This window comes from Filicampus tigris, chromosome 1 (assembly GCF_054856515.1).
Source record: "Filicampus tigris isolate MCC_2025a chromosome 1, RoL_Ftig_1.0, whole genome shotgun sequence".
In the NCBI taxonomy this organism is placed as follows: domain Eukaryota; kingdom Metazoa; phylum Chordata; class Actinopteri; order Syngnathiformes; family Syngnathidae; genus Filicampus; species Filicampus tigris.
The window spans coordinates 15,611,543-15,635,913 of record NC_141217.1 but is presented as its reverse complement, the minus strand read 5'-3'; the positions used below and the strand labels follow the sequence as shown (position 1 = coordinate 15,635,913).

At 41.0% G+C, this 24,371-nt stretch overlaps 2 protein-coding genes and 1 long non-coding RNA gene across 5 annotated transcripts; 1 reads left to right on the top strand and 2 right to left on the bottom strand.

Moving 5' to 3' along the window:
- Positions 1-180: 180 nt before the first annotated feature.
- On the bottom strand, positions 181-5,353 carry LOC147152985 (cilia- and flagella-associated protein 20). Of its 3 annotated transcripts, none has more exons than XM_086057358.1 (6): positions 4,996-5,353; positions 4,701-4,780; positions 4,474-4,585; positions 4,195-4,383; positions 1,901-2,014; positions 181-327 (listed from the first exon to the last, which is right to left on the bottom strand). In XM_086057358.1, exons 1-6 carry the CDS (start codon positions 5,077-5,079, stop codon positions 322-324), a joined length of 585 nt encoding a protein of 194 aa, XP_085913484.1. In that variant the 5' UTR covers positions 5,080-5,353; the 3' UTR covers positions 181-321. The 3 variants fall into 3 exon arrangements, with proteins under 3 accessions (XP_085913484.1, XP_085913551.1, XP_085913397.1); XM_086057425.1 differs by having other exon boundaries at positions 181-324; XM_086057271.1 differs by lacking the exon at positions 181-327 and adding an exon at positions 421-1,279.
- A 34-nt stretch (positions 5,354-5,387) lies between these two features.
- On the top strand, positions 5,388-9,808 carry LOC147152984 (uncharacterized). Its single transcript, XR_015081798.1, has 5 exons — positions 5,388-5,419; positions 5,934-6,310; positions 8,674-9,096; positions 9,324-9,473; positions 9,656-9,808. It is a non-coding gene; the product is annotated as an uncharacterized LOC147152984 (long non-coding RNA).
- Positions 7,335-23,894, bottom strand: LOC147152983 (NUAK family SNF1-like kinase 1). The gene is made up of 7 exons (XM_086057007.1): positions 23,470-23,894; positions 18,309-18,429; positions 17,779-17,930; positions 13,004-13,069; positions 11,872-11,991; positions 10,386-10,518; positions 7,335-9,743 (listed from the first exon to the last, which is right to left on the bottom strand). Exons 1-7 carry the CDS (start codon positions 23,746-23,748, stop codon positions 8,626-8,628), a joined length of 1,989 nt encoding a protein of 662 aa, XP_085913133.1. The 5' UTR covers positions 23,749-23,894; the 3' UTR covers positions 7,335-8,625.
- Between the last annotated feature and the right edge of the window lie 477 nt (positions 23,895-24,371).

The following is a 24,371-nucleotide window of genomic DNA, read 5'->3' as shown; positions in this document are numbered from 1 at the left end:
CTGAATGTGTGCAGAGGATCTATTTGTGATAGCAGCAACGAACCGTGACAGTGAGCCTGCCCAATTAGAAGCCGTTCACATCAGTGTCAGACCAATGTTAATGTAAACTCTGCATTTATATTCATGACATGGCGTCTTGGTTAAGGTCCACTGCTGTAAACAAACAAGGTATGGACGAAATACTTAATCTCTCCTTTATTCACAAAAATGAAAAAACACTCATCATAAAAATAGCACAACAAACAATAACTACACACACAATATTGTACAGCTCAAGCATGCATCAGGTTTGGGGAAATGATGCGTGTTTGTTCGGGACCTCTACTGCTGCAAGGGAAAAAAAACCAGGGATGTCAAACCTACATCCAATTAATGCAAATATACAGTGCACAGCATAAATGAGTACGCCCCCTTCGAAAAATAACACTTTGAACAATATGTCAATAAACACAAACACAATTTCCAAAATGTTGACAAGACTAAATTTGTATAACATCTGTTTAATTTATAACATGACAGTAAGGTTAATAATATAACTTAGAGAACAACCTTTTCATAATTATTCAGATTAGGGTGATGCAAAAATGAGTACACCCTACTGAAAGACTCTGGAGCAAAGCTCGATTTTTGACTACAAATGTCCACGGATGAGTCTAATTATTCATTACACAGGTGTCAAGCAGACAGTTGACTTTAAATAGGTGTTACTTAAGGGAAAAACCTTTCCCATTTTATGTTGTTAGCAATGGCACCACATGGAATAGAAATGTCAAAAGACCTGTGAAAGAAAATAATTGCTTTTCACCGAAAATGTTGATCCTAAAAAAAAAAGATCAAAGCTTTACCTATCAGTCAGAATACTGTAGTAAAAATGGTAGAAACATTTTAAGCCAAACGGGGGTGACTGTTTCCCGTGACACCATATGGCATACACTGCGGAGGAATGGCATGCATGGGTGCCGTAAACCAAGGAAGCCTCTTCTAAAGCCCAGGCATAAAAAAGTGCGCCAAGAGTTTGCCAGGTCACATGTTGACAAAGATGATGACCACTGGGACTCTATACTATGGAGTGATGAGACCAAGATAAATGTTTTTGGAACTGATGGCTTCAAAAGTATATGGTGTCGCAAAGGTGAGGAATACAAGGGAAAAGTGCATGGTGCCTACAGTGAAACATGGTGGTGGCAGTGTCCTCATTTGGGTTTGCAAGAGTACTGCTAGTGTTGGGGAGCTGCATTTCATTGATGGCATCAGGAATTCACAGATGCATTGCTCCATACTGAAAGAGAAGATGCTGCCATCACTTCGTGCCCTTGGTCGTCATGCACTTTTCCAACATGACAATGATCCTAAGCACAAATCTAAGGGCACTGTTGGATTTCTGAAGAAGAACAGGCTAAATGTGATTCAGTGGCCCAGTACGACTCCTGATGTGAACCCAATGAAACACCGATGGGGACTTTTGAAGAGACAAGTTGAGCATCATCCAGCATCCAGTCTCTAAAAGAGGTCATTCTTGAATATTGGAAAACGATTGATGGAACAAAATGTTGCCGGTATGTTCATTCCATGCCTAGAAGACTTGGTGCTGTCATTAAAAATCATGGAGGCTATACAAAATACTTGATGTAGAAGTTTTTGTTGTGGGGTGTACTCATTTCTGCATCACCCTTATTTGAGTAAAACTGAAAAACGTGTCATCTAATTTATTTTAATAACCATAATTTCATAAGTATATAAACAGATGTATTAAACATGTTTTTTGCAAAATTTCACAAATTGTTTTTGTTTTAATTGAGATATTGTTTAAAATGTTCCTTCTCAAAGGGGGGGTACTCATTTATGCTGAGCAGTGTACATGATACTATTTACAATCACAACAGTGAAGTGTGCTTCTCACCTTGGCCTTCTGGCTCTGGACGGGAACGTAGAGTTTAAACTCTGCTGGAAGCTCATCCTCAGAGTAGAGCCTGTCTGAGAAATACACCCTCCTGATACGACAGTTAGCATGAATCTGAAAGACAAACACGGTAGTCACTTATTTGCATCTATTGTATTGTTTTTTTGTATTCTAACATTAACTACCAGAAGACGGTATATTCTCATTCTCAGTTGAACTATTTAAATGGATGCCAAAAAGAGCAAGTACACGACCGTGGAGCCTTTTTTGCCAGATGCGGAGGAAGGCCTACGCCCATGTAACACATCTTAACTGGATTCAACCAGTAAGTGTGCCTAAGACTGCCATAGATAAGGAAGGCCATAGCAAGAGAGAAGGTCACAGCGATACAACGGCCTAGCTCAAATCACCTATCTAATTACGGGTGACAAAGAGGCTAATCTAATCTAACCCTGGTTTTGATATAGCCTTTGGAATCAAAATAAGCGATACACCGGTAATTTACCCAACCCTGTTTATTTTATTTTAGAATGAATTAGCTCAGCATATGAAGGAAGATAATCCAAACTAATCTGGATGTTATTTTCGTCATATTATTGTATGCAGATTGTATTATTTCGATATCTGAATCTGCGTTCAATCAAAAGAATGTTTAACGGCATCCGACGTTAAGCCATTGCAACTGCACCAATATTAACGCTTCAAATAATGTATCAATTACAAAATATTACTAATGTAGTCAGAATTTACATTCCAACAATGCACCACATATATTTGTATTTTTTAAAAAGGCAGTAGTCCCCAATTTGGTGTTTCAACAGTTTTCATGGAAAGACATATTTTTAAAAATGGGCATTACAACAAAACACATTACACACAAAATAAACACAAATGACAAAAGTATCATCACCAATTGCTACATTATTTGGGCATCCGATGACATCACACTTCACACATGTCCCGTCATGTCTGGGATGATGTCATACATCCGTTGAATTTAAGTTTTTCTTTCAAATCTGTGGTATTGCGTCATTCAATACAGCCCAATCATTGTAATTCAATGTACCTGTATTTGGTGCACTTTTGAGCTATTTTTGGCACCTGCAAATGTTGCATGTATGTACATAAATCGACAGTTAGCAAAAAGGCTCCAAGAGGAAGTTGGAAGCTGGAGTAAAGTTGAATGTGCTTCACAAATTTTGTTAAAAAGCTATGCTTTTCCAATCCACAAACAGCTAGAGTCAATGGCGAGAAACTGGCTTTCCACAATCACTGGCAGTGTGTACTACCGGAGGTGTCACATGGTTATATCTGCCTATCAGAATGAAAGCTGGAATTTAACAGTGATTAAGCAACACCACCATCAGAGAGAGGCAAAGTAACACAAACACAAGCCACCTCTCATAGCACATGACACTAGCCAGGTTTACATTGTGACTTTTTTGTCGCCTGTTTACGTGTGACGTGATCCATTCCGATCAGCCGTTTACTTGCTCCACCCCGTTAATCAGATCAGCCGTGTGATACGCAGAGATCGATGTAAACATCACATGATCTATCAAGATGGAGGTCATTCATCTATTTAGCACAGTATTCACGATTGTTTTTACATGACATTCCATTCGGATTCTGCCTTTTTATACCAACCGGGGTGTTTATATGGAGCATTTTCATTCCGATCGGTCATTCGGATCCTTTCTAATCGGAATACATGGGTCCATGTAAACCCGGCTAGTGACTTATTAAGGAGCATCATTGGGAGTAGAATAGACATTAGTGGCTCGGTTGGGCCGGCATCAGACAATATTTAGTGGCCCGACACAGTACCAGTGGCTTGGGCCAGCGGGCCACAGTTAATGTCGAACCCTGTGAAATATATACATCAGGGGTGGTGCCATAAGTGACAAGTGTTTATAAATCAGAACAAATCCAAAGAATGCAATTCAGATATGAATTAAAAACAAATATGGAAAGAAGCAGTCAATTACCGGTAATTTATTTTGGTTTAGTTGCCTTATATTCTATTTTTTTTTTCTATTTTTTGGGGGGGTCCAAATTGCAGCCTTTGCTATTTCAAAATTGCATTCTACTACATTGTGATGTCGATTTGAATTTGATGACTGTTCAGGCCTAGTGCTGACACTGACTGCTATTTGGAACTGTTCAGAAATCAATTCACCTGGAGTATGGCCCCTGGTAGTACAACTTTAGTTGAATTCCAAATTGTACCACTTCCACTTATATTAATTTTTTTACTACTTCAAGCAAATAGCACCAGGTGGCTGCAAACTCACCTGTACACGCAGAGTTTCAATATAATTGGTTCCGTAGGCTCTCCTGGTAAAGTCTGACAGATTGAACTGAATCTGGTTCCAGCCATCATCAAGTCTCATCGGCATGGTGCAGATGAACGGCTTTACTCGTGTCGTGCTCTGGTAGTTACTCGCCCGAAACCGCCGTCGAACATTTTTGTCATCTAACACCTGAAAGGGGAAATGTATGCAAACAAGACAAGAGAAAGCGTCAATTCTGTCTCTCTATCATCGACACATGGAAAGTGCTCTTATCTGTACCTGAACTTCGAAGGTGAAATACTTCTTTAGGTTTTTGATGATCATAACAAGAAAAGGCAACTTGATACCGAGTGTCTTCTTTGGGTCAGCTGGACAGGTTATATAGGTAGTACTGTAGGAGGACCAAAAAAAATCGAATAACATAGGAATGTCAAAAGTAAATGAACAGTACTGTAGGCACAAAGCACACAGCACTGGTCCGAAGATGACATTCAGTCGACACACACCTGACGTTTGTCCCTTCGACCTCCAAAACCAGTGAATGAATGTCATTATCAGTAATTCGCTTGATGTGGCCATTCCTCACCTACAAGGGGAAAACACAGTTCCTTGAAAACATATATTTGAAAGTCCAGCAACAATTTTAGCAAAAGTGTAGGCTACAAAAAAAAAAATCAAGAGGCGTTTCTTTACTTTGTTTGACTATTAACAAACTAAAATAATTACAGCTTCTCCCAGATCTATTAGCATTTAGCGAGAACGCACAATGGAACTAACGACAGGGTCAAAAAGTCAATTTACCTTTTTATCCCATATCTGAAGAGGTTTGCTACCAATGCTATATAAAATAGAAAGAAATCCACTTTGGAATGTGTTTTTGAACATGATTTCCGCGTTCTGTACGGGTCTTCTATACGGGATTACTGCGCTACGGTAACACGCTCCACTTGGCTGCGTTTCCGTCCGCGCCGCTTCCGTGCAATGCAAAAGTGTTCCGTTGTCGAAAACTAAACGTCTTATCCGAATGTAGATGAAAAAAAAAAAAAGGAAGGCCAGCTTCGCCGTATTCAGGAATATCAACGCATTTCTCTACCAAGTTTGGAAAAGCCACGCTGTTTTGGTGTTGCTAGGAACCAAGTATCCATTGTGTAGTGTTAATTCCGGTATTTTATTGTTGACGCACTTCAGTCTCCCGGGCAACCATTTGGGAAACAGCCGGAGACAAGTGAGCGAGACATGTGTTCGATTAGTTTTCCAGAAACTGATCAAATTGTAATTCATACAATATTGCAGTTTTGCTGTAGGTTGGTGTTGCGTAGGGTTGTCTTCTTGTGAACACGCCACTATCAAAATCAATTTAAAAGTAGTCGGAATGCGTTGTTTTAAATACGTCAAAAAAAATAAGTCCTTTCTCATACACTTGAGTCACTCAAAAATGATTGCCTAGCGTTGGTTAAAGCAAGGGAATATTAAAGAAAACCGTCTATTTTCTTTCTTTGAATTCGCTCATTGTACATGTGTCAACACAAACAACCACAAGATGACGCTAGAGTCAATTCGAAATTAATTTTCAAGTGGGCTAAAACTGCAATTTATTTTAATGTAAATGAATATTCTTCTTCGTTTCATATATATGGAGAATATTCGAAAGCTCCACTTTTTGGAAAATACGAGGCGTGTGAGAAAAGTCCCAGGACTGGTATCACAGAATATATATATTTCAAACCCTTAAACTACAGGTTTTCCTCTATGTGGGCCAGATGATCAACCAGCACGTCTATAAGGAGATCCTGTGCCGCCTGCGTCGTTCAATCAGTGCAGAAGCGGAGGCTCGCTTGTGGCAGGACAATGCCCCTGCTCACAATACCCTGAGCATCTGACACTTCCTGACCGAGATCATCACCGTGCTGGAGCCCAACTCGCCCGACTCTTTTTTACTTAACCCAAGGGGGTCTTAAGGTAGACCCATTATGACGACATAGACAATATCAAGATGGCCGTGACGATGTACCTGCGGAGGATCCGGGAGAATCCATTCAGGAGGGCGTGAAGGCATGACAGAGAAGGGAAAGAGCGTTGAACTCTGGGGAGCTTACTCAAAGGGCAAGACTTGCAGGTTGGATGATTTTGTGACACAAGTCCTGAAACCTTTCTGACACACCTCATATTCTCAACAAGAACAAAATCTAAACAAGGAGAATGACTTTTTCTGTGGTACTATCACAACCACAAAATGGGATTATTTCCCTTTTAGAGTGACTTGTTTGGAAAACAATAAGAAACACTAGTGTAATTAAGTGCAAATATTTCAGAGCTCTTGCTTCCATTTTATACAACTGGGCCTTATGATATTTTTCAAGTGTGTAAAACTAGCACAGCATCATGATAATTGTACTCTAGAAATCTGTGTGAATAAAGGAAATGCCTGCTTTAATTCACTCAACGGTGCTTTCTCCTCACGTGCGAGAAACAAATAAGAAAAGCCTCGTGGCTGCAAATCTTAACCACAAATTGCTTTGATCCTGGTTTGCACTCGCCATTAGTCCAGATTCTTAGAATGTCTTACATATTTAAGGTCTCTGGACAATTATTTAGCTGATGCTGATTATGGAAAATAGTCACCGGGATTTAGCATTTGCCCACACATAAATACTCAAAATGTATTGTATTTGTGACTTCCGGAACCTCAATTGTATGAGCACATTACTGAGGATGAGAGGCTCCTGAACAATCAACATCTTGTCAATAAACAACCCCAATAGAGCTGGTATAAAAATAGAATTATGTACACAGACAGGACACTGTAACCTAGCCTCTCACTTCAAATTCTTGCAGTTATGTAACTGGAAGTGGAAGGCCTTTGTGTGACTGTTTGGAGATAATGATGTCGTTTCTGTGTAACCTGTACAGCAAGATCTGCGAAGCAAGTGTCATAAGCTTGGCTGGCTTGTATATGCATGTATTATAATAGGCAGGTTTACTGGACATGACATAATGCTTGTAAGTGGGTGGTACTGTTTAAAGAATGTATTATGTTTATGTCAGACATAAAGGTGCTACTTTGCTTGGATTCATCTTGTGGTTGTTTATGATTCGGTGTCAAAAAGTTGAGGTATGAAGGGATGAAGACACTTTTTTTTTCAGTTACCGTCAGTATCAAACATGTTTATTCCATTGGGAGTATTTAAAATCCCATCAGCCAGTGAAACACAAAAAAATGATTGAACCATCACATAAGATTCCTTCAAAACAAAATCGAGTGCTTCTGAATATTTGATCCAAAGCCAATCATGGAAACAAAGACAAAGCTTCTGTTGTCAGTGCCTCACATATTTTATCCAGTTGGGCGCGCCACAAATAATGAAAATTATTCCAATAACGACGATTACATTTCCAAATGACCAAGTGTCCACTTCTAAATAGCGTAGTAATCATGAAACCTCATCAACAGAACATGAAACCTCTGTACCGTGCTGTCTCAAATAGTTTCCATTAGCTGTAAAGGAAGAACAAACGAAATGTAACAATGTGGAAAAAAAACAACAACAAAAAATTAAAATCACGATTTATTTATACAGTACAGCACATTTTGACTCTTTCCCAACTGCTGTCTACGCACCATAAATATTCTCTCATGATGCTTGTGTTGACGTGACAATCTTTCAATGCAGGGAAAAAATATTGTACATGAAACTCACGAAAAGAAACACGGTTTTCCACAGGATTGCACAAATCTCCTTCATGGTCTGATGGTTGGGGCGAATGCAATTCGTGTAATGTCCTTTTGAGGGCCTTTTGTTGTTGTTAGTGAATCATAATTGTTTAATGAAATATTGTTTTGTCCCTATCGACACATTGTTGTGAGTGACATATGTAGGGGTGGCATACAAGAGCCACAGTGCAAAGCTCATTTGAACAGGAATTAGTTATAATGTCTAAACAAAAGGAGCAGTGTGACTGGTCACTGAGCTGAGTCCCGAGATATGTACAGAACTCCATCCTCAGGTATCACGTTACTGAAAAGTCACTGCACTCAATGCCTTGCATCCAGAATACAGTGGAATTGCCAGCGACCAATTCGGCATTCAAGAAAGTCAAATACGTCCAGAAAAAGTGCTTCACATTAGCAACACTCAAATGCAGTTCTTTAGTCTTCTAAAGGTGGAAGTGCTGTAAAATGACTGCTCAAAGGTAAAGTGGCTTTAAAGTCCCTGGAAAGTGAAAATAAATGTCTTGTAAATGTGACAAATCACAGTGTTGTAAACTCACCTGACAAATTTGAATGATGCCAAGTATCCAAAACGAGGCTTCACAATTGTGAAATTCATGACACTGTCTCTGCTCTCAAATGCGTCAGGTGAATGCGTGAAATCATGCCCTACTGAAAAACGGATGCTAAAAGGGTCTTTAAATAGGCCACTCTGCCGGACATCACCACTTGGACTCACATCCTTCACTTTTACCTGCTCCACATCTCAGGTCCTCCTCTGAGCTACACATGCTATGCTGCATCCCCTGGCAAAAAAACCTGCGGCGCGATTGGCTGCTGAGGTCCAGCAGGTCGAAGGAGTCGCTGGAGAATAGGCTGTCCTCGCTCACCATGCTGGAGGGACGGCTTTGGTGGCCACCGGCGCCCATTTTGGCCCGGAGGAACTGCTGCAGAGTGTCCGGGAATGACGCCCGATCGGAAGGCGGCGGTGAGCGCTGTTCGTCCGGAAGGTCCAGACTGCGTGAGAACTTGCCGTTACGTTTAAGGATACCCTTTCGTCTTCTCACTGCCTCTGTGCGCATGGTTGGACTGTCCTCTGCTGCTGGGCCAAGTGTGTGCTGTTTTTTTAAGCAGGAGTCTTCAGCATCACTCTCTTGGACACCCGGTCTGGACTCTGTCTCCCCTTCATGCAGGTTCTTAAGTATACCCTTTTTGGGCATTTTAGAGGAGGGCTGTCTGAATGTACAGGGAGATGGCAGACTAGTCGCCAGGACTTCAGCATGCGTGTGGCCAAGTGCATGTTTTTGATAAAGATGGGGATCAACAGTACCTGGGCGGGGACTGTCTTTGGGAGGGCTGTGCAAAACAGAGTCAAAACTCCTCTGGTGTTTCAGAATACTTTTGGGCTTCTTTCTTTCAGCGGAGGGGGCGGAGGACAGCACAACGCAGGCAGGAGCTGCCGCAGCACCACACGCTCCTTGTGTCGTCTGGGGAATGGCGTTCTCCTTGCGAGACTTTCTGACGCTGGACGTTCCACCTCGCATTCTTCCTCCTCGCTCAGCCCTAAGAGGCAAGCTGAAGTAACGGGGGTGAGGGAGGTGACGGCTGGATTCCGAAGGGAGGCATCCTGGCTCGGCAGCCAAACTGTTGGCAACCCGATTCTGCCAGTCGATGTAGCGAGCGAGCAGGGGGGAGGGACAGTCTGGGTGTGCCGATGAAGCGCAGTCACACACACTCTCCTCGTATCCCCAGTTCACCCACCAGTGGTTGGCGACATCCTCGATCGTGGCCCTCTCGTCCACGCGCACCGTCAACAGCCAGTCGATAAGAGCGCAGGCGTCTGTGGGGGAGGAAGAGTCAAGAGTTATTTGAAAGGCAGCATGCCAATAAAGAGATAACGCTGTTGTGCCGTCATTAAAGCGCTACAATTTTACATGTGTGGTTTCATGTGGACAGGGATACTTCCTGATTTTTCGAAAGAAAGTGCTTTTGTTTTCATTTACGTCGTGATCTACCATTTTCGCTTTTCGTAAGGACTGAAAAGCGAGCAGTAAACCAATTTGTTTACTATCGAGGCAAACAACAGCAGCTGCAAAGAGCTCCTTCACTTCTATGAGATTTTGCTTGAGCTGTAAAAGGAGTTTGTATTTACCACCTTCATTGCTAACACTGGATGCTAACACACTCAAGTGACCACCTTCAAATACCGTACACCCCTATTACAAAATAGTGTCTTACATCTAGTATATACATTCTAAATGATATAATATACTATTATGATCACTTCTGCCCAAACTCGGCTACAGTTCATTAAAATGTGAATATTTTCGATCTACATTTGTTTCAACCCGCCCACATCTTCCCCACCTTTTAACACCCCAAAAATACGCAGAAATCCACTTTCATTTCCTGTTGGCGGACCAACAGGTTTGCCCACATAATGTAAGTAGCGCTCAATGTAAAGAACATTGTAAATGTGCACCTGAGGGGGGGTTGGGTCTTCGATAGCGACCTTGGCATATCTGCTCTTTGAGGATGGAGTGGCTGGCCCCATCAAATGGCATACTGCTGTACACCAGCGCGTACAGCAGCACACCCAGCGCCCAGCAGTCCACCTGGCACAAACAATTACAAATCATGAAACCAGGCATGAAAAACCGAGCTTCAGTGCATTAAAATATTTCAGGATTTTAAAAGCTGAGCATTCAAGAAAAAAGTTGTTTTGGTCCCACGACTACAGGCAGTTGATTTGAAGCAGACCTTACAGAAATAATGCAGGGATAACAAAAAAAGGTGATTTGAAAGATAAAAATCGAGGAACAGATAAAATGATTATTGTATATAAATAATTAAAAGAATGAATTCAGAATCATTCATTCATTCATTCATTATCCATACCGCTTATCCTCACAAGGGTCGCGGGCGTGCTGGAGCCTATCCCAGCTGTCTTTGGGCAGTAGGCGGGGGACACCCTGAATTGGTTGCCAGCCAATCGCAGGGCACACAGAGACAAACATCCGCACTCACAATCACACCTAGGGGCAATTTAGAGAGTCCAATCAACTTACCATGCATGTTTTTGGAATGTGGGAGGAAACCGGAGTACCCGGAGGAAACCCACGCAGGCACGGGGAGAACATGCAAACTCCACACAGGGTGGCCGGAGCCGGGATCGAACCCACGACCTCTGAACTGTGAGGCGGACGTGCTAACCAGTCGACCACCGTGCCGCCCGAATTCAGAATCAGACAATTAAAAATGATCTATGTATTATCTGAGAACAGGAAATAAATGACCTGGACTTTTATATGGAGCTACAGACAAACAAGAAAAAATGTTTACCTCTTGCACAGTGTCAATCAAAACGGAGCATTATTAACTTAATAAAGGCAGATTTATACAGGTCTTGGAAATTATTAGAATATTCGCAGCGTTGGGCACAAACGCCCCGTGTCCAAATTTGGCCAATTTCGTACTGTTTGACAAATTTACACTATTGGTTCAATAACCCGTGTGGGTCTGTTTTTTATTGTTTTATTTTTTTTTTTACAAATTATTGACAAATTTCAAATTTGGAAATGGCTCAACAAACCTGCCGTTTTCTTTGGTTTTATAAAAAGTGATGGTTTTGGAGATGGGTGCTGCCCAATCCAGATGTATCTAAGACCCACCTCACAGTACTGTCACGTTGTATTGTGGGGCTCAGCAACTAATTTTCACAAGCGGCCAACCATATGCCATTAATTTTGCTGCAATTTAAAATTTGAATCGCCAGTGGATGGCGTTGCAACATTAAATACAACAGCCAATCAAAACTGGATGAGCTTTCGCCCCCAAAAGGTTTACATACTAAGTACCAAGCAAGTCTAGTCGCGTCTCTCGGTGTGAGGCGGCCCTAATATATATGTAACGAATTGAGTTTGAGTTTGTTGGCTTGTGTATTGATACTCTATGTTATTCTCACCAACCTCTGGTCCCTGGTAGGGCAACCCAGTCACTATTTCGGGGGCTGCATAGAGCGGACTTCCACAGAAGGTTTGCAGCAGAGTGTCACTCTGGTACTGATTGGAAAGGCCAAAGTCGGCGAGCTGCAAAGTGAGCGAGAGAGAGGACATACTGTTAATTAAGGGTGATGTAAATGGTGCTTGCTTGCAAAAACATCACTGTTTTGTGTAATTCCAGCTTATCTAAAATGCATCAAAATATTTTTGTGGAAGATATTTCAAAGTAAAAAGAAAAGCACCTGACACTCTTATATTTGTGTATGCATAGTCACACAACACCAACTTCACATCATTTACAATTGAAGACAAAAGAGATTACGTGTGAGATAGGTGGTCCAAAGCCTGCTCACAGTCACGTAATGGAACAATCATGAGGGCCATATGCAAACATGCCTAGGCTCCACTTTATCTAGAGAGATTATTACCATGCACACACCAACACACTATCAGTGTCTCAGCGGGTAAAAATACTCAACACTGCGGCTTCATTTTCTTAGCAGAGAGTTGCAGGTGGTGGGATGTCACCAGGTTACTCACATTTGTTATGGAATAACAACAACCACAAATACAAACGAAGGCAACACATAAGCATCACAGTCTGACTCACTGCCACCAAGCAGCTGCTGTGCAGTGCAGAGAAAAAAAACGTCCACACATTGGTCACTTCCTGCAGGGTGCCGCTGGTAACAGTCAATTGTTTTGTTGCCAAGGATTGGAAACATCCAGCTGAGCAATTGCCACATGTGCTCACTTATATTGGAACCCTTTGATTACTGCAATTGCCAGTAGATGCCTTGCATTCCGCTCTGCTGCCATATAAGGAATGACATATCCAAAAAAGGCAGTGAATAACTTTTGGATTTTAAGCCTTGGAACTACATTTGTGCTGGTTGTGATGGCTTGACTCAGCAACCCACATGCCCAAATGTGTCAGTCAAGATGTTATAAAGGAAAGGGCTAAAGACGACACATTCACATATAAACCAGTCTCCTATTCAATGTTCCTATTCAACTGTTTTTATGACTCTATTCTTATCATCCCTAAACAGGAAGGACCATTCATCAATTTCCGGATGCTGCTGCTGCGGTTCCGTACCTTCACGTTTAGATCTTCATCCAAAAGGATGTTCTCCAATTTAAGGTCTCGATGCACAACACCATTCTGCAAAAAATCACAAACGCATCACATGCTGCCATCATTATGTTTCTCTCGAGGTTTATTAAAGCGGAAATCCTCCCAAACATATTTTTCTCAAGAATATGTTCCCAGCAGGGCCACTACTTGAAACACGGCATTCTGGATAAAATTGTGTTTGTGGAATATGAGTGAAGCCACAAAATCTACCCGATTTTAGCTATATCAGGGGGCGGCCATTTTGTCACTTTTGTCGACTGAAAATGACATCACAACTGCTCAGGGCTCAGCTAACGACCAATCGCGGCTCAGCTTCAGAGAGCAGGTCAGCTGTGATTGGTGACCTGAGCCATGAGCAGTTGTGATGTCATTTTCAGTTGACAGAAGTGACAAAATGGCTGCCCCCACCCAGAATCAGAATGCCTTGTTTCAACTATAGTGGCTTTGCATAGAACATACTCTTGAAAAAATATGTTTCGGTTGATTTCCGCTTTAACTTATATTACATTGTTAATTACATCATCTAAAAGTACCTTTAGAGTAAGTAAAGATCAATGACCTGCGTGAATGCTTTGTAAAATATGTATGATTGCAGCAGATTTGAATAGAAAGAGCATGAGCGATGAGAAAGTGTAACCACATTAGTGTTGCTTAAATTTTGTTAACGAGTATAAATTCAACTGGAGAATGACTCAAGATCAACTTAAATTAGTTTTGCTCATATCAACATCATCTCTTGCTGTGCCTTGCATAGAGGCGCAGAACATTCTATAATTCATTCACACGGGAACACTCAAGTCTATTTTGGGGCAACTTCTTCGGGGCACAAGGCAAAAAAAATCCACCTTCCTGAATGCTCTAAAGCTGTGAAAGCAGCAAGATAATCTTTGTGTTTAATGTGAGGGATTCATAAAGAAAAAGAGCTGCGAAAAGGATATATATATATATATATATATATATATATATATATATATATATATATATATATATATATATCCCTTAAGATATAGATAGATATTAAGGAACAATGACGCTCACCTGCCTAACTTTGACAACAATGCACTTGTAAATACTCAAAGTCGGACCGATCACTTCCTGCCCTGATGCATTTTCTAGCACAGATGCTGATCTCATGTCAAAACAATGCAAACCGATTGAGTCCTATGAGGGGCCTACAGCAACATGGAAGTAGAAACAAAGCTGATTAAATAAAACGTGCTTGTTAAATGTGTCAGTGTGTGACGGTACACATACAATCCCTGCCTAATGCGCTCTTAACCCAAAGAGAACTGAAGTCAAGTTTTTTTTCTGCAGTATTAGGATTAGGATTTAGCAGATTTAGCGATACTGTTTGCAGGGTGGAATACTTCATCTGCTGTTGTAATTCATCTTGTGCCTAACATTAAATGTCAATGGTGCATATGATGGACAAATGAAGCTTCAGGAAGCTTTTGTGATCATTATTCGACTCCTCTGGATGGCACACTTGGTTTCAATATGATAAAGACAAGCTTTTATCTTTTAATTAGCACTATCTACACTGTAAAATATAATACGTTGACTTTACTCCCAAAAAATATAGAAAGTCGTTGCCTCAAAAAAAGTAATTCACGTGCACTTAGATAAATTAGATTTCACCAACTTATTCGTTGTGAGTAAGCAGGACTGAAATAAATTAACTTAAATGAACTAATATATTTTTAGTTTGCAGTACTCAATTTAACTTATAACTTATAAATTAATTAGTATCACAAACCTATTTATTCTGAGTTTGCTTTACTCAGTTAACATTGTATTTATCTATCAATCTATTTTAGTAACTCTAATTTAACATTTGTGGATTGTGAAAGCTTAATTCTCTTTTACTCATACAGGTCAATTTAACTTATTTTTTTTACCTACATCAATTCTACAATATACAATAGGCTGATAAAAGAAATTAAAGAAAAATCTGATCATTATACCTGTAATGAGCCCCAAAAAACAATGAATGCAGAACACTTAGTGTATTAACATTTATTTTTGCAGTGTATTTGTTTCATGTTTGTTAAATAGCAGTCATAAAATTAACATGGAATACATCAGTGTATTTGTTTCATGTTGTTAAATGAACAGTAGCCATAAAATTAACATAGAATACATCACTGTCTCACAACAACTGTCAAAGAACAAATCACTCATACAAATACTGTATAAGTTACGCTTGAACAGTAAACATTTGCTTGGAACATTAACGTTTTTTTGTTTGTTTGTTTTGTTTTTGTTTTTTGTTTTGTCACAAAATCTGCAAAGTGTATATTTAGCAATTCAAACTGGCCTGCGCCATTAGCTTGTTCTGCAGTGTCATTAATTTGGGAGGGAGGTTTTTGTTTCCCAATCCAAGCATCACTGCCTGAATGAATCGAAATGTGTTTCGCATGGACTTCGGGTAGTCTAAGTTAAGGGCAAACATGAGTTCAAACAGAAGACAGACTGCCTGGGAAAAGTCTCTGATATTCTCCATAACAGTACATCCCACCCAAGTATGATAGCAGTGGAGATGGGCTAGAGGCGCACTTCATTTGGACCCTGCTGCTGAGCATCTTCAATGACATTCAGAACCACAAATGTGACTGAGGAAAGTGCTTCTTCTTTCGCTGTGTCCTGCAAAAAAGCACACAGGACTAGTTATTGAATGTGGTCTTCTTTTGGAGGAGGGAGGGAGGGAAATTGCTAAGATTTTAAAGTTGAACCCATTTTAAAGATTTTACTCTTGGTTGACAATGTCTTTTTTAGTTCATCCAAGGATTTTTTTTAACTGTGTTGGCGAAAAGAATCATAATTTAAATGAAATATGAAATACATAAACATGATTTGTCAATAAATTGATATCAATGTTTCTTTTACTTACAAGGCAAATATTGTAAACTTCAGTGGAGTCCTCAGTGAGGAGAACTGGCAGGCCTTTGAGGACAACTGTCTGAAGTGCTGCCACATCAGGTGACTGAAATTACAAAGCGAACAGATACAAGTCAAGAACTTTGTAGCATTTTGCGAATTTAGGAGAATATGCGTTGTGTCCTCTATTTCTTGACTTACTGTATTAGGTCCTGACACTTGAGTGATATGCAAAGTTATGTGAAACAGGTCTATGGTAATGAACCTTCCACAAACGCAACATTAATCAGAATGCCTTGTTTCAAGTGGGCCTGCATAGAACATATTCTTGAAAAAAAAAATGGGTTGACTTCCCCTTTGAGATTGATACTACAAAAGTAATGTCAAAGTAAATAAGTACATTTGTTTTAGGTGCATATTTTTCATCAGTATGTGCAATCATGAGGTTGCTGATGGTCTAGTGGTACACTTACCCGAGTTGTGTGCCAGCAGCGTGGGATCGGTTCCCACTCAGTGACTGTGCCTGTGTGTGCCCCGTGAGTGGCTTGCGACCAGTTTAGGGTGTACACTGCCTTTCGCCCAAGTTTAGGGTGTCGTCTGCCTTTCTCCCATTGTCAGCTGAGATAGGACCCTGTACAGGATAAGCGGTTTGGAAGATGACACACATGACATGATGTGCAATTATTTTTTCAACAGCCCCCCACCAAAAACTGCAATGAGTTAATTTTAGATCCCAAATTACAATGTATAGTGTGTTTGTTTGTCAACCCTTCAAGCGACATGATTTAAAAAAAAAAAAACATTTTTGATATCATGAATTCAAAAGGCTGCAACTTTTGAAACTTTAAAGTGGTGACTGATAAAACTATTCCATAAATTGATCACTTTCTAAGATCTTGTGGGCATATTTGGTTGATTTGTGACGAGGCTCCACAATTCACCCTACTGTGCAAGAAATACAGGAAATCAGCGAGCTCAGACAATGTGAGGTGCCTGTTAATAGCCGACATGTTTAAGCGTCAAATCTCCCACACAAAACCAACCAGAGTAACCGACGCAGCTCTAATAAGGGAAAAGTACAAATATTGACAACTAAAACAGCGTTTAATTCAGCGACGTACTCGTCGCAAAATAGTGCGACTTTTAGCGGTTAAAGGGATGGACAAGCATTGAGCAGTCTTAGTTCGGAGAAGCCAAGCTATCAAGTGAAATGAATACTCCAACGGTTAATTGGAATTTCGCAATAATTTTCACAATGAGAAAACATTAACGGTAGCTTTTGTGTGCCTGTCCATACAGTGTATACGACTTTTGTGGAGTCCGGCGCCATTATTGCTGAGTACATCATTTATGCCAGTATTTATGCCACTTAAGCCCTTGGCGGTGACACGCACTAATGTGAAACCACAACAACAACAACAACAACAACAAGAGCAACAATAACACTGTGGCGGTTCATAAAATAGTTTACTTACCAAGTAACACTGGTTCAGACGAAAGGGGCCGCTTACAGTTTACAGGTTCCATTAAATTCCACCGTGGATTTTCCAATGAGTTGAGGGAGGCGCACATACAAAATGGTGCAGGTCTGCGCATGTCTGGAAGAACCCGCTTAGGACCCTGGTACAATAACTTCTAATTTAACTGGACCTGGTTACATTACGTTAAGCATGTTGCCCAACCCAAAAGTTCGACTTACTTATTTAGGATTAGTGTTCATAACAAGTTAATGATTTTTGAGTTAGGTTCACTAATAATTTTCTATTCATTTGATTTTTGTTTTTACAGTGTAGAAGTGCTTCATGAAGCTCCATTTTTCCCATTGCTACATTTACTGAGTTCACTGTGTGCGTTTGAACCTTGTGACAGTAGTGGACAGCCGACGTGATTTGCCTGAAGATGCTCCGGGCTTCTGTCTCAGCAAGTTTCCCCTTTTCCAGGATGTAATCGTACAGCTCGCCTTTGCTGGCGTACTCCATCACAATCACAATCTTATCGCGGCTCTCGAACACTGCAGTGACACATGGGAGGCATTTGTGATCAATTCCACTTGCGAGGAAATACGTACAACTGCAAAAGCCAATAAATATGAAGAGTCTGTCAGCTCGGAACGACCAGATCAATATGAATCTAATCAAAGAAACTGTACATTGGCATTATTTGACACCAAGTTTTACAGGTAAACTAAATTACAGTGCACTATTTTTGTAGCATTGCTGGTTCTTTGTTGACAAACACTGAAAAAAGTGATCATATGGGTCAAACAAATATCATAGCCCCACCATTAGCAAACCGTAATCAATAGTATAACTACTTCTAAAATAAGGATTTTTAATTCCTTGACTTTATATTTGCGTTTTGTTCGAGTATTGATTATGCTATACGTTACCCTCCAGGAAGCGTATGATGTGGGCATGCCGGAGTGAGGATGTAATTTCAATCTCCCTCTGGATGTGAATTTTGTCAAGGTCGTCTGTGATGCGCTCCTTACGGATTGTCTTAATGGCCACCTGGAAAAGAAACACATTCGATGTCGTCAACAATGTTAGCATCTGTTAATCAACAAATACACTTATTGTCAGTCATACAGTGATGCTTTGAGATACACGACTCACTCGACTTACACGTTATTCAAGATAAGAGCCATCATTTGACTGATAGATTTGACTTACAGGCAAAACAATACAAATATGAGCGCTGCATGGTGGCAGGGACCTTAACGCAACTCACTTCACAACAAGCAGCTTTTGGGCAGAGCAACTAAATCTTCAAAACCGAGACTTCAAGTTGTTTATTGCCACTTCTAGTTTAAGTTCTCTGTCAAACCAAACATTAAAAAAAAAGAGAATTACACCTTGTTTATTTAAAACAACCACATAGCTTTACTTTAGGAAAGGCCACTTAGCTTAATATTAACAAACAATTCAAAGCACCATAGATGGGCTCACAAGTAGCATCGGTGTGACGCATGTAGGCAGAATATAGAACATTACAGGCCTATATTCCTTACCCTGTATAAAAATTGAGTAATGTTACTGCAGTTTATTGAGGCGTTGTGACCATATGTAGGCCTGTATTATACTGCCCACAGGTGGCCAAGGCATGCACAACAAAAGGAGTAGCAAAGTCGTAATCAACCAATGATGACGCGCAAGCTGTTCAATTCCTTACATTCTATTTTATTATGTTATTACGAATTACGCTAATTACGAGCATGGCCACAGAAAAATTTAAACTTATCTAAAGGCACCATTTTACTTTGGAAAAAATATATGGATGCATTTTGTGTTCCAAATGTTGCGCGAACCCACCAAGTGAATTCTATTCTCCCTTCAACCTTCCTCATAAATTCACTCAAAACAAATAATAGCATACATTAGCTAAACAAGCAGATGGAGACAAAGCCATGAATCAATGCGAGTGATATGATGATGCTTACATGGACATAAATACAATCCCCAGGTATTAGAAGTGATTATGGGGTTTCAAAGCCTGGATGGTGAATGTGAACACGCTCTGGGGCAGAAGGTTGACAGCTGTGACAGTGTTCACACGCCTTTCCTTAATCCTGAGCACTTATTGTACCCCCCAATGTAACCCCCAACCGAGAGGCAGACAGAACAGACCCTCAACATGAGCCTCTAAACCTCTTGAGATTGGAGGCCTCACTTAAACAGCACAAGAAACGCCCACCGGACATTAGATCATTCTAGGGATGATTTTTACGATTATGCCAATTTTGTAATCGTGGAATGTAATAATCATAATTGTAACTGAATTTCGATTAATCGCACTGCCCTAGATCATTCTATTTGGTAACGAACTGCATTTTATGAGGAATGACAAATTAGAGAGGTTTTTCAGTCATATACTTTATTTTGCATACACTAACCAGCCACAGAATTGTGCTGCCTCAGCCAATCTGATGCAGGTTGTTTTGATAAATAAATAATGTTTATATTGGCAGTATTGTAGAACTACACCGTATCATATTGAGGCCTCACTTGGCCGCGTTTGAAAGTGAAAATACTGGACTTGATAAAGAATTTGATCTTGTACATCTCTTGTATTAGCTTACAGTAGAGGTTTAGATCACTGATATTTATTCCCAGACAGGTTTTGACAAATAGTTCCAAACAGTTAACGAAATTCAGAAGCAAATCAGAGAAAACAATTCCCTTCATGTGGGATCAATAAATTTTATCTTAAGTGTGGGCACGAGCGAGACGGGCGAACGGGCCTTTCCTCTGCGTCCCGGCTCAGCATTCTCAGCTGAAGGAAATAAACATTTAGGAGCCATTTTGAGGCACAACTCACACGCTCCATCACCCTTGTCAGTTATGTAACCATGCAAACACACTCCGGGGACTGGTGTGACCTTCTCAAAACCGTAGCGGAATTATGAATGTTTTTTTTATTCAACTGCTGAAAGTAATTTAAAGGGGATCTCGCATCCTCAAATGCACTGAACTGATGACGCATCTTAGTTAGATCAGATGAATTTTAAGATGACAGGCGATAAGTTGATTCATAGGCGGTCAGCTGAGTGGCGCATGAAACAGACTGACGGAAGAGAAAAAGCGGGGGTGGGGGGCGCTTACTTGCTCACTCATCTTTTCTGACACAAAATTACTATATGACGAAGGCAAGTAGATAACATCAAATGTACAAAATGGTGACGGTGGCTTGCCTTACAGAGTCAGAGACACATTTTGGGGTATTGTTAAGGTCAGGGGCATGTGCTGGAGTGTGTGATCTCATGTGCAAGAAAACATGTGATATATGCGTCACGACTTGGTGTCACCTCCAAAGTATTCGTCCACCGAACAATATCTCATTGTTCATCCAAATAATGTCATGTGTGTGAGATAGGAGCCTACAAATAAACAAGGGGGAAACTTAGCTATTACTTTATATGGGTAGTAATCATGAACCCGTAATAAGATATTACTTTACATTGTTCAAAGGGTATGACTAAGTCAGAGACGTACTGTCAGTGTTACATTAGTACAGCCACAATGCTACAATACGGATGGATAATATATCGCAGGAGGTCTCTATAGTGGTCTTTAATTAATCTGTCAGAGCACCTTTGTCACTCTTAAGGGCTCAGATAACGACCAATCATAGCTCAGCTTCCTAAAAGAGGTGAGCCGTGATTGGTCGTTACCTGACCCCTGAGCAGTTGTGATGTCATTTTCAGTCGACAGAAGTGAGAAAATGGCCGCCCCCTGAGATGTCTAAAAACGGATGCATTTTTTTGCTTAACTCCTCTTTCATATTAATCATATTGCCTTGTTTCACCTAGTGGGCCTACATAAAACATATTCTTAAAAAAATATGTTTGGCTTGACTTCCCATTAAAAAGTTTATTTTACTCATTAATGTTTAATACTGCACATCTATATACAAGCAGGAACCCTGTCAAATAAAGACATGTTAAGTTGTGCTTAAGAGTGCAACACGTAGAGATGAGTGACCCAATACGCCGATGACCTAGTAAGAGCCGTGATTCTCTTTGATTTGATTCCTTGGTAACATTTCCATCCCGTAACACCGCCTCCTCATTCTCCCCACGGTCACGATTAAACAACAGCCCCCTCAGTCCCGTTTCCAAAAATAATGTCCGTTTTGTTGCAAAGAATCCTTGGTATGTGCACACTAGTGCTGCAAGGAATTCAGCATTTACCCTTTCCCGACCAAATCCACTCACCCCACACTCACTCACATGCCCACGTTTGCAAAGCTCATTCTTTAGCAGCCTAGTCTTCCAACAAGGCTGCCCAGCTATCCTTCCTGATCTCAGTTATGGCGTAGACAGCCAGGGAAATTGTGCCAGTTTTACCTCAATAGTCTGTGTATAAAAAGGATTATCCCTATCACATTGTGTTTGTTTACTACAAATACCGAAAGGCATTTGGAGCGGATAGAGTTGTTTCCTCTATGCTGGAATCACAGCATAGCAACAGATTAAGGGATGACTACATGGACATGAATTTCTTAGCATTGTGAATTCATGTTAAGATGATATTTCAAATGTAATGTTTTGAACAGGCAAATCACTGTGTGTGGGGGTGCGCGTGTGTGTGTGTGTGTGTGTGTGTGGAGTCATACTCCATTGTGAGGGAGACCTATTGTGGAAAAGTTTATCCCCTTGTTCAAGTGCCGAGTGAGTCAGTCCAAAGGCATCTGAGCCTGGTAGCACAGGAAGCAAGAGCAGCATCCTAACCATGAGCTCAACACCCCCCCCCCCCCGCACCCCCCCCCCCCCCACACACACACACGTGTACACACGCACTCTATACTTGGAGTATATGTCAGATACGCAGTGAGAAAATGGGATGCAGCTGGAGTGCACGCATGGTATATTTGTCAGATACAACATATCGTACTTTAGCCACAGTGTAAACAAACACAGTGCAGCTCAGCTTCTGGCTAACAGATGTTATGGCTCGCCATGATTTTTTTTTATCCTTTTTTATTTTTTTTTGTCCGAGCGCAGTACAAACGCAACTCCAGTGGCCTTTGCACAGCTTCTCCCAGGTTCTTGAGATGAAACCCAACCAGGAATGTCAATATTCAAATATTTGTGTTTTGATAACATGAATTCACACTGCTTACACTGATTAAAAATTAGCTTAAAAAGTGATGCTGCGCTTCCCTGAAAAGATTTTTTTTATTTGTCATTAAATCTGTTCCTGGGAACACAAGCGATGGACAAAACTGTGACTTCTAGTGTACCATTACGCCCCAAGTAATTATATATTTTCAGATAAATACTGTATATGGACTCTAATAATGTTACTTTCCAATGAGAAAACAAGCAAGCAAACAAACATGTCTTGAATAGGCATAGTCTTGAAAGACACACACAGATAGATTTTTTTTTCAAATTTACACAACTGAAACAGTCTCATACACTCATGAAATCGTCTCATAGACTGAAAGACTCTCACACTTTTTTTTCTCACTCGTATACTACTACTGAAACGCTCTAACATACTACTAAAATGCTCACACACACTAATGGCAAATACTGTAATGTTCATACAACAGAAATGCTCACATACACACAACATACGCGCTCTCTCACTAACACACACAACTGACCTGCTCTTAGAAATACAAGTGATTCACTCACACACACGCACACACACTACAGAAACACTTTCACATTTACTGCCTACTTTATTTTTTGCTCAAACGCACATCGGAAACGCTCGCACACACACTACTACTGAAACGCTCTCTCACGTACGACTAAGACGCTCTCACAATACAGTACACTATACTGTACTGACCTTCACTCACTGTTGCTTCATTTTCAACATTCATCATCATCTTTCGACACAAAATGAAACGATCTCTCGCGCAACATCACGTTTCAAGTCATATACACGACTGAAAGGCTCTCAGACACCATATACTTAAACACAGTCACATACTGAAATACACGTTGCAGTAGTGTGGATGAAAGCATTTCAGTGCAATGTAGAAGTAATCCTGACAGCCCGTCATATGAGGACATATGAGGATCATTGTGCACTTACCGTTTGGAGACTTGCTCTGTCCACCGCCTTCTTCACTTTGCCGTAGGTGCCCTTCCCCAGTGTTTCCATTAGCTCGTAGCGGTGTTTCAAGTTGTGTTTGTGCTGGTGCTTCTTCACCTCCACCGCTGGCCGGCCCGCCGCATCCATGTCTGCGTCCGCCTCGGACCCGCACCCACCACCGCGTTCGCCAAGCCTCCGAGGAGAGCCCTGCCGGCACCCGAGCTCCGAGCGGTCGCCGGTGTTCATCGCGCCTCTGCTGTCGCCATCACGTCTGCCCATCGCGCGAGACGACACACTCACTAGTCCCACTCGATGTTGCACATTCAGAAGCCCGACGGGCAGCTGTGGAGCAGTCAGTGTACAGGGCAGTGCACCGCTGCACCAATAAACTTCGAGCAACAGGCAAGTGTTGGAGAAGGCACGTGGTTACCGATGGGCGGAGCCTTGTGTTTCCAACAGCCAGTTCACTTGTTTTTATTTATTTATTTATTTTTTTGTTTGTTTTTTAAATGTAGTTATTTATCTATTTATTTATTCCTCATTTATTCATCTATTTGTTTCTTTGTTTGTTTATTTATTTGGATCCAAAGCGCTCACACTCTGCACTTATGTCGAAGAACAGATGTGTAAAAGAAAGGCTATGCTAATGTTCAACTCACTGAAGTATACAAATTACACATTCTGAAACGTAAGGTCACTGATAGTGTAGCGGTACACATGCCTGAGTCGTGTGCGGGCAGCGTGGTATCGATTCTCACTCAGTGACGGTGTCTATGTGTGCCCTGCGACTGGCTGGCGACCAGTTCGGGGTGTAGTCTGCCTTTGCCCGTTGACGGCTGGGATAGGCTCCAGCACCTCCCTGCGACCCTATATAGGATAAGCGGTTTGGAAGATGCCATGCC